Below are 11,358 nucleotides of genomic sequence, written 5' to 3'. Positions count from 1 at the left end.
CGAGCGTGGCCGTTTTCGTGCGGGTGACACGTAAAAGCACCCACTACACTCTCTGAGTGGTTGGCGTTAGGAAGGGCATCCAGCTGTAGAAACTCTGCCAAATCAGACTGGAGCCTGGTGTTGCCATCCGGTTTCACCAGTCCTCAGTCAAATCGTCCAACCCATGCTAGCATGGAAAGCGGACATTAAACGATGATGATGATGATTTCAAAACAATGTGAATAAACAAGCATTACATTTGACAGAATCAGAACGCTAAAGGTTTAAGGGGGTTTCAACCAGTACAAATGCTAAATGAGGATAAAAATGAGCATTGTTTGGAAAAATTAGTACTTGGCTCTAAATCTTAAAAAAAAAAACAAACAAACCCACCTGATGCTTCTTGTGGGAAGAAATATTGTTGATGATATGAAATGAAAGCACCTGCTCATGTATCACTCAGAAAATCAAAGAACTTTCAGGAACTAAAGTTTAATCTCCCTGTGATATGGTGTTCAAGAAGGCTCACATTACTACAAATCTATTCCAAGACAGGTTCACAAACTTTAAGGCCTTGCTTTTAAGAGGTACAGTGCCAGGCATACTATTTCCAAGAAAGCGTTACTACTTTTAAATAATGCACCAAACCACCAGGTGAATTAAAATGATGTTTCTGGTAATGTGGTAGCAGAATATGTCTACAATAAAGCAGCTTCTTTGTTCCAGATTCCACTAACTGTTCCCAAGATAACAGACGCCATCAACCACTTCTTGTGAGACAGTTGGGCATTTAAGAGAATATATTTCTGTTGTGTCCTAAGTGCTTATTGTTGCAGGGAATCTGATATACAAAACCTGTTTCCTGTTATCTTACTGGTGGTTCCACAACAGGGCTAATGCAGTTTCGCATCTCTCCTTGAAAAATGCAATTTTTTGAAAAAAATTTTTTCGGATTCCTAATGTTTTAGACATTGGAGATTACAAATATGCAAAAAAAATTTTTTTTTTTTTATTTCACCATCCACCCAACTCCATTTATATTTTTGATTTTGTTTACTTTAAAGAGATCGTAGTGAATTGATGAACATATGCAAATCAAAATTAAATACAGACAAAAACATTAAAGCGAAAAGAATTTGCATTTTGCTTGTGTTTGCCTTAAATAATCGTAAATAATAATTTAATATAAATTAAATATACACCATTTTATAAGAAACAAACAATGTTTAATAACTAATGTTATAAAGTTTAATAAGGGGCTCAAATTTCACCCCCTCCCCTAATTTCAAATTTTGAACTTTCATTCATTTATTCATTTATTTACCTGTCTATCTATCCCTGTCTGTTTATTCATAAAATATATTTGTCAACTAAGTGTGGTGGTCCTATAGAGGACGGTGTTACTGTTGTTAATAGCCCCAGGAAGAATTCCATATCTATCTCTTTATACACATATCTATATGCTAAGTGAATTTAAAATTTTGAAAATGCATATTTGTAATTTCTGACATCTAAAACGTAGGAATCCGAAAAAATTTTTCCAAAAAAAAAAAAAAGAATTTTTTAAGGAGAGGTGAAAAACTGCATTAGCCCCTCCACAACACCCCTTATACTGGAAACAACATACGGAGTTCCTACTTACATCTTTTCTGCATCTTGAGTAAAGCTATTTCCTGGACAGCACAGAGTCCTAACTTCTTTTCTGCTCACTAACACCTGAGTCTTAACTAAATTCATTTGAGGCTTCTCAAATCTAGGGTCTGTTTCCACACTTGAAATTTCTTCTCCCATTTTAATTCTACTGTATATTTAGATATAAAAGGTAGATCATCAGTTCTTATAGCTCTTCACTCTGCAAAATAAGTCTTGAATTCTTATGATGGCCAGGAGGGGACTGAGAAATGAACATCGAAGGACCCCAATTTTTATACTAAATTTGTGTCTTAACTCATCATTTGCTCTCACTTTATTGACAGCACACTCAAAAACGATTTATCAATACCTACATTCCCTAGAGACACCAGATTACTGAGCATAGCACTTTGTCATGAATGTTAGATATAATGGCTTACTCTTAGCTTAGTACTTCTGTATGTGCCTCAGAGAAAAATGCCATCTGTGCTACCTCTTCCAGGCATAAAACCACCCTGCATCTCATCTAGGCTTATTCTGTTCCTGATTGAATATGCTACAACTTCTTCTGTCACCTTCACAGCCTGGTCTAACAAGTTGTTGCTTCTGTAGTTTCCTCTCTCCAATGCATCTCCTTTGTCTTGTAACATTGTACAATGATAGAACTACACCAGTCATAAGGTACAACTACTTCCAGTACAACCTGATTAGATATTTGGGTGACAAGCACATATCCTATTTCAGATATTTTAAGCAAATATAAATATATAGAATGTCTGTCAGGTTTATAGAAGATTTGGGTTTGAGTTCCATGGGCACCCTTCATCTTTTTCTATACAAAAGGTTTTAAACCCAATATTTACACGCTATTAATTATAATTTTAACTGGTTCATGTTCAACTGTTAAAAACAAATTATTTCACATTCTCACAAAGTTTCTAAATTTTTAATTTAAACTATATATACACACATCCTTTTACATACACTTTCTTTGCTGGTATGGGTTGATCAATTCTAAGGGGCCCAAAGAGTTACAGGATCATGCTGTGCTCCGTTTCAGTTTTTGCATAGTTTCTACAATTGGATCTCTTTCTAATCCCAACCACTTCATAGTGTGCTAGGTGGCACCAGCACCAGAGGCCACCTTGTAGCATGCAAGACTAATGAGCCAAAAGATCTCCTATGAAGGAAAGGAACGTAAGAGAGATAGGGTGATGACTTTAAACAAAATGAATAAAGGTGGAAAGTGTGGAGGGGGAAAAGGATATATAAATAAAAGAAAGTAATGAGGGTGGTTAGAATCTGGACTGAAGGAAAGAGATGTAAAGGAGCTGTAAAGATTGGTGAGGGAGAGAGAGAGAGAGAGACGAGAGGATGTTTAAGCATCAGAGACATTGTGGAGAGAGGAGTGCAAAAGAAAGGGAAACAGAGCATTGGGAAGCAGTGAGAAAATATGTAAACATATATACGTATACATGTTACGAAATACTGAAACATATGTAGGAATTTGAATAAAGGAGTACAAAGTTATAGTCATGTCCATGTTCTTTTCTTAGTCTCCCTCTCTCATACACACACACAATGTTTGTTTTTATGTTCAGTTATAATGAAAACAATTTTACATTAATCTGATGGGTTACTCTATACTTTTGAAGAGTACAAATTTGTTATTCTCTAACAAAAATGTTGTTGACAGTGATTTCGAAATTTCAGCCATGATGGCTAAACTGGCCAAAACTTCGAAGTCACTGTCAACAACATTCTTGTTTAAGAATAATATATATATGCAAGCATATGTGTGTATGTATGCATGCTTAAGTTCTTATAGTAAATATCGAAACATAAGACCTTACTGTGGGTTTACATACACACAAGTTGAGAAGTCTAAAACTGGAGAGCAATTATGTAGGTGTAGTGTTTCAGGAAAAAGTTCAGAGAAAAAGTGACAATCACATAATTATTAACTAATCCCAAAGCAGCACACACTTTGTCATTTAGTGGTGTTGTTATAAGATATAATTGATAATATCAATAGCTGTCAGTCACTCAAACATAGGAGCGGAGACAATTTATAAATACTGAGGCGAAAACTTTCTAAGCTGCTAGAGAATAAACAAAACTAGTGTGTGCACGCTCGCGCGCATATATTTCCTTCAACTGGTTTCAGTCATGGGACTTACACACTTAAAACTTCAAGGGTTGTAGTTGAACAAGCTGGTTCTTATTTTCTCAACAGCTACCGTATTTACTCGAGTATAAGATGCACGCCTTATTTAGTTTTAAATCTTGGTACATTTTTTTTTCTTTGAAAGTTTTGGCTTTGCTTTGTGTATAGATCGCACCTACCAGTATTTTCAATGAAAATAAAGTATAAAATAGGGCAACTTATTATTCGCAAATAAATACGTTATTTGTCAGAGTGTTAAGTTATGCAATAATCATAAATATAAACAATAATAATTATCTTAAACTGTGCGGATAAATCGTATATTTCTCTTGTTCGTTGTGGAGAGACAGGGTGAGAGGAAGGAAAGAGAAAGACTACCGAGGTGAAATGTCTTTTTAACCCTTTGCCTACCCTATGTATCAGATTGAATTACACAGAACATATTTCGGCATAACTACAGAGTTGTACCCACCACTTTGGATGCCCATATTTCTCTGGTGGCCATGCATCATATATGGTAAACATTCCCCACTTTTTTTTAACCACCAAAACAACATAGGAGTTATGAAAGGAAAGCTTCATATTATTTATATAACTCATAATGTATGAAACAGCTTGGACTAAGGGTCTGAAAACAAGCATTGGGCGTTTAAGACTTATGAAAATGCTTTTGACAAGTAGAGGGTTAAAAGTACATAGTATACACAAACACACATATATAGTCACAAAAATTCAGGAATGTTTTTGTTTTATTTATTTATTTGTTTTGGTGAGGGCAGATTTACCTCCACCATTCAAAATATAAATTGCAGAATTGTAACCAAATGCAGATTAGAAGAAATTACTTTTTTTTTTTTGACCAATTAGATAATTCCTAACGGTGGCCGTTTTCGGTATAACAAAAGCCGTAACCCTAAACACCGTGTGTACATATTCTTTACTTTCACCATTCATAACTCTATTCTTTAGGAATGTCTAACCTTTTATTAACCTTGGTTAGGCAGACATGAAGGAACATTGGCTGCTGTTTCTAGCAGGATGAGCGAGCATGTAAATGCTCCAGTAATTTATTAGTCAGGAAAACCAGGCACTTGGAGAGGGTATATTAGTATTTATACAATGCCGCATCTATAGATCCATTTCAGAGTAGCAGAAAGCTGTCACCATATTCTTCATACTGCCCCTTGTGAGGGACGTCAGGATTGGCAAAATCAGCTGAAATAGATGTACTATACTGCATAATGTAACCTTGTGGGCATCGGTGCCGATTTTCTCTTCCTCCGCTTTTCCATTCTTTGAACTTTCCGTCTTTCCGACGAAGGGCTCCACCCGAAACGTCATACTCTCTCTCTTTCCTTTCCCGAGCGTCCAATAACACTATCCGTATCACGTCCTCACTTTGTTGTTTTTTTGTTATTGTTTTTTGTGTTTTTTTGAAACTATATATATATATATATATATATATATATACACACACACACAGGTATGACCGTGTGCTTATGAAGCTCGCTGTGCTATCACGCGATCTCGGGCTCAGTCCCATTAGGCAGCACCTGGGAAAGTGTCTTCTGCTATATGAATGAACTTGGTAGACAGAAATTGTGTGGAAGCTCATTGTGTATATCTGAGTGACTGTCCTTTTCCTAACTTTCAAAGTGTTGTTCACCCCAGACCCAACAGCTTTCCCTATCCACAGAGATTCCTCATGTCTAAGGAAACATTAATATATTGAAGAAGGATAACCTCTATAATTCGGAACTATCGGTCTTGAACTACTACGTGGTCGCTTCATCTGCAAGAATTAGTTGCTTGACCATCCTTGAATCTAACCACATCGTCTTAAAAAAAAAAAAAAGGTTACACTGGAGGACTGTCTGGGAGTTTAATAGCTATCGGCTTCCTGTCCTCGTTTAAAAACATTTCAAACATCCGAGGAAAAGCCACAAACAACCACCAATATCTTCACACCCCACCTCTCTCTTTCTGCCTGTCATTTCTAAGTTACGATAGAAGCCACTGCAACTCTAAAAGCTCTTTAGATGCACCCACGAAAAAACGCGGGAACTTTTGAGAGGTCACTTAACAAGAAATGGCAACCGAAGTCACTCAGAGAACAGGTTGTATAACATCATCCAGGGTTTCCTGCACATAAAAGAGGAGTGATAGTCATGAGCAAAATGCCTTCCATCATAGGTCTGCTCTCAGCCAGAGTTGGCCATCGACTATACGACAGTAACTCTACGCATCCGCTTTCCGTCATCCCTAAATTGTCTCACGCACCAAATTTTGCACTACTGAAACCCTTCTATCCCGGAACTGTCACTTCAAGAATTTCTTCTCTGTCTACGCTACATTTATTCCAGCTGCTGGTTTCGTTAAACGGTAGTTTGGTGGGAAAAGGAGGGGAGTCTACAAAGGTAACTTTAAAAAAACGTGAGTGTAAGAATTTATAAACTCTTAAAGAACGTGAAATACTTCCTGAGTGGGGGGGGGGGCATAAATAGCATGTAAATATTGGGTTAAAAACTCTTGGGATGGAACTTCGACTTTTTCTATCCAAGGATTTTTTTTTATACGACTTTCACGTAAGTGTATATATTATACACACACTAGGATATTTATATATAGCATTTCAGGGTTTTTTTTTATATACAACTGGACACATGCACTTATGTACATATTTTCTATAAAGAATTTTAACATTATTAATTCAAACTGCTAACATGTGTCTTAATATACACATATTTGCTACACATTTTCCTCTGTGAAGCTCTCCTACACACAACATTGTCACATACGCTAACATATGGGTCAAAGAATGTAAATAACCAATCCCATTTCCATCGACACGAATTCGTTTACATCCCTCGTTTCAAAATTAAAAGCAACTAGATTGACATAACACTTAAGACAGCCCACAAGGAAAATAAAGAAACAAACAAATAAAAACACATGCCAGATTTTCTAGAATTAGGTGCGAGAGGTACGCTTGAGAAGGATTTCAGCATATTGCGGGTACAGACAATTTCGTCTATCATTTATTTCACAGCTTGCAAATGAATTAAAGTGAAATTGACTACAAATGAAATTTGAACTCGCGACCGAGACGAATAGAACTTATACACTTTATTACAACTCTCCGTCACGATATTTTCAGTAAACTACGTTGTAATTAAGTAACACTATTTCTCACTTTGTTCAATACGTAAATAAATCTGATGTATAAATACATGTGAGACATTAACATATTAACAATTCATTCATAATATGTTTAGGCCTATTAATTAATGTGATGTGGTGGCAATGATGCACTGAAGATGAAAAATATCGGAAAACTGGAACCGACTTTTTGTTTTTACAGGCGCATAAGACCTTATAGTTATCGAGCCAAAAGCAGGGGGTGCCCTCTACGCAGTAGCTCAATTTGCATTTGCTAGAAATAGCTCTCAAATCTCCATGTTGTCTTTCGAAAACGAAGGCGACTGCTATTTGTTAGTTCATATACATATACAAAATAAAACAAAAAGACACGATAATTTCATTGCTGGAATATTAGGCTTGTGGGATCGAGGCTGACGCGAGGTTAAAAAAATAACAACTTCAATATATATAAAAGAGAACTATTCATGTGTAGGTCCATGCCTTTCCAGCCAAGAATTGTTTGTCAATATTATTAATTCAAACTGCTAACATGTGTCTTTATGTACACATATTTCCTATACAACGAAATGGATTGCAAGATTGTAGTTGTCAGAAAAATCCTCAATTCTCTCGGGTATCAAATGAGTGGGTTGCATAACGAAGGCTCTCAGTGCTTGGGACAAAAGTACCTTCAGCACCCCAACAATGATTATTGTAGGGCAGAGGAAATTTTGTACCCCATTCACACCTGCGCTCGTGGGCGGGATGACTCTCTCCTTATCCCTGTCTGTCTATATCTCTGATATCAATTTCACTTTATTCTCATCCAAAAAAGTTTTCTTGTTTTGATAATTCAAAGAATTTCGCAAGCATATGGTTTAGTTTCTATAAAATAACCGTTTCATTTTCTCTCTTGCATTTAACAACAGTTTTATGCATCGCCCTTTCCTAGCTGATTTTTTTTCAAACTTCTTTTGAGTTACAAATTTCTATCGTTATTAAAATAAAGGTGCGCACTATAAAATAGAGGAAATATTCGGATGAGCATTCTGAGTTGAATTTAGATAAAAACCTCAAAAACTTGTTCCTGTGAAATTAGTGAGGCCTCGTTAGGGTTAAGAAAGAATACTGTGAAAAAAATATTCTTGGCAAACCGAGTTTCGACTTTTGAATTAAAATATTTTATATCATAAATATATTTTATAAAGAAGGGATGCCTGTCACTTTTCTTAATTAATCCCCCTCCTTTTTTTTTTTTACTTCAACTATAATAAATTCGGACTGCGTGCATCCGAAAGAAACAACATTATGTTTCTCTCAAATGAAACTAAAAGGGTGAATGAATGCACTTCATAGTTCCGAAGTCGATAAAATTAACAACAATAGCATAGGAAAATTAATTTAATCTACTAAATCCCTTTCTCAACAAAAATTTAAAATAGTGTTTTATTAGTGAAAAGAACAAAAATTGTTTTCTACATAATATAAAGACTGAATGAAAACGAAAAAGAAAAGCGAGAAAATATGACAGGCGAAGAAAACAAACGCACATGGAAACGAAATGGTAAATAAATGGAAAAATAAGGCCACATTATATATATATATATATATGTGTGAAGATATATCTTACGTGTTCAGAGACGGTGTTGTTACTGTAGGACTTGTCATTGCTTGCATGATAACGGTGGTGTGGTGATGGTGAATGGGATAGTATATTTGTCCAAAACAGTGCTGGTGATGTTGCTGATAGAAGAGTAAAAACTTCTTACCGACCTAAAACAAGCCAAATCTGGCCTTTGTCGACACTTTGTTTCCTGTTGTTTGGACTGATAGTGTGTCCGGTTTACACTTCTCTTTCCTTATCGTTTTATGAAAAATTTTGCCTCTCTCTCTCTCTCTCTTTTCTTTTGATTTGTTTCCTTATTTCACTTCATTAAAAAATTTATATACAGTATAAATACACAAGTCCTTTTGTTGTGATTGTATTTTATATATCAAGTTCGAAATATATTTTGTTATATACACAGTAGTTAGCCACTAACTTTTTGATATCGAAAAATGGTTATTTTTATTTTAATATCTATACATACAAGTGGTACATGTACCTTTGTGGACAGATATAATAGCATTCACACTATGAATGTTGGCTGAAAGCTGTCGTTTAATTTGAGGTATCCTTTATTTTTCCTACAATGACTCTGGCAGCTGCCTCTCCCAAAACAAAGCTAAACCGGTTTCCATTCATCCCCTTCTTGATGTGGTGAGTGTCACTTCTCTTCAGGCTCCCATTGCATACAACAAACACCACATGTGCATGCTTTCCCGCCCACTACTTCCCCCACATTGCCTCTCTCATTCTTTCATTCTTTTTCTCTCTATCGCTTTCTTATGCTTTGTTAATATTCTTTATCACTTCTTTTACTTTACCTCGCTTTAATATTTACTTTCTATCTCTATTTTCTTTCTCTCAGTTGTTTCTCTTTATTTTCTATCAACTTTATCCGTATCTCCCTTTCTCTCTCTCTTCTTCATACTGTTAGTGTGTTGCTTACTTTCGGTTTTACCTTGTTTTTCTCGTTTTTCGTTTTGCTTTCTTTCTTTCATTTATTCTTTTTCTCGCATCTATCTACTTTTCGAAAACTCTTTTACTATTTCTTCTCCTATTTCGATTTTTTTGTCACTTTATCTCTTCCGCTTTCTTCTCTTTATTAAAAAAAAAGTCATATCTTCCAGCTCTCTTTCTCTCTTTTATCCTTTCATCTCTCCTTTTCTTACCCATTATCAATATCTTAACTTCACATCTTAATTATTCTACTTTTCAATCCTCTAGGACCAATGATAGCTTTTATTAACCCTCACCCACATAAACACCAAACAATAACATTTTCCAGTAGCTTGGATCGTGTGCTCTTCACCCTTCTTCCTCTCCTGTTTCCTCTTTCTCTTCAACCACATTATTTAAATCTTTCGACTTCCAGCTTTTTTTTCTTTATTTCTTTTTATTCACGCTTATTTGAAGATGATGACCTTTTCATAATCCTTTAGAAAGTGAGGTCGAACTGCGTCATCTATCCGAGACGACTTTTCTTTCCTCTCCCCTCATTGAACAACCACTTCTGCGTACATGCGCGCGTGCACGCATGCAATCGCGCGTAAGGAGATGGGGAGAAGACAGAGAACAAAACGGTCCCGTTTTAAATTATGAGGAAATGAAGAGAAAAAATAGCCAGAATAGAGGCTTAGAAGCAGAGCGAGAGAGAGAGAGAAAAGTGGCAGGGAAATAGATTGAAGCAAAAACGAAAACTAAAGCAACACTGGGATAAATAACTGGAAAAAGGGTGATATTGAAGAGAGACGGACAGTATCAATTAGGAAGATTGAGGAATCAATAAGAGGAGAAATAGATATAGAAACAGCAAGAAAAATAAAAACGAAAGTACGGGGTAAAGAATGAAAATCTGAAAAGGAAAATATAAAGAATAATTAAAAGTAAACGTAGAAATAAAGACAGCAAACGGTTGAGTATAGTGGAAACATAAAGGGATGGGAAAGAAACGGTGAGGGAAATACAGACGAAGACAGAAGAGAGAAAAAGAGGGATAAATAAATATTTTTCTAGTCTTATATTGACAATAAAGTCAACTAAATGTCACAATGTGTATTTTATGTATTACAATAAATTTTCTTCTAAACAGCGACCAGGTTTGTTTTGTGACTATGGTTTAAAAGGAAACAAAAATACGCTAGAAAACAATAACAAAAACTTGGCTTGACTAATTATCTGTAGCAAGAATATCTGGTCGACGAATGCCGGTGGAAATATTTATGAATGGAACAGTTATAGCATCATAGTAAAGATTATAATGGCAAAAAGTATGAAAGAGCTGTGTAGTAAAATAAATAAGTCAGCATGGTGTTCGAGAATTTCACATCCCGGTGGAATCTTGACTGACAGCATCTGCGACTTACAGGCAGAATGGATTAGCAGTATCGTTACAGCTTCGGACAAAATGTGGTATTTATAGCCATTTACGAAATTAGTTCAAACCCCGCCGAGCTGATCTTGAACTTTTCATCTTCCAGGATTGATGTACTAGGCGATTTAAAGGACAAACCTACAGTTGAGGGCTCCATCTCGACTTCATTTCATGAAAACTTTCTAAAATATCTACCTTTTACTTGTTTCAGTCATTAGACTGCAGCTATGCAGGGGCACCACCTTGAAGAATTTTTAGTCGAATGAATAGACCCCAGTACTTGATTTTTAAAAGTCCAGTAATTTATTCTATTGGTTCATTTTTGCCGAACCGCTAAGATACTGGGATGTAAACACACCAACATCGGTTGTCAAGCGGTGTGGGCGGGATAAATACAGAAACAAGACACACATATATATATGGTTTTGTTTTCCCTTTCCTTATATATATATATATATATAT

General features: G+C 35.6%; 1 protein-coding gene and 1 long non-coding RNA gene across 9 annotated transcripts in view; one reads left to right on the top strand and one right to left on the bottom strand.

Moving 5' to 3' along the window:
* The window catches only part of LOC106867691 (tumor protein p53-inducible protein 11), a 553,124-nt gene that overhangs the window by 259,398 nt on the left and 282,368 nt on the right, over positions 1-11,358 (bottom strand). Inside the window, exon 1 of one of the 8 annotated variants that reach the window (XM_014912638.2) lies at positions 8,550-9,268. The exons of the other annotated variants lie outside the window; for them this stretch is intronic. Within the exon in view, the coding sequence (XP_014768124.1) occupies positions 8,550-8,596 (47 nt within the window). The 5' untranslated portion in view covers positions 8,597-9,268. Of the gene's footprint in view, positions 1-8,549; positions 9,269-11,358 lie in introns of those variants that run through there. 8 annotated transcript variants of the gene reach the window in all.
* Positions 5,699-11,358, top strand: part of LOC128248387 (uncharacterized) — a 15,342-nt gene continuing 9,682 nt past the window's right edge. Inside the window, exon 1 of the long non-coding RNA XR_008264626.1 lies at positions 5,699-6,211. This is a non-coding gene — a long non-coding RNA (uncharacterized LOC128248387). The remainder of the gene's footprint in view (positions 6,212-11,358) is intronic.

Source organism: Octopus bimaculoides, chromosome 7 (assembly GCF_001194135.2).
Source record: "Octopus bimaculoides isolate UCB-OBI-ISO-001 chromosome 7, ASM119413v2, whole genome shotgun sequence".
Classification (NCBI taxonomy): Eukaryota; Metazoa; Mollusca; class Cephalopoda; order Octopoda; family Octopodidae; genus Octopus; species Octopus bimaculoides.
This window is presented reverse-complemented; position numbering and strand designations above follow the sequence as displayed.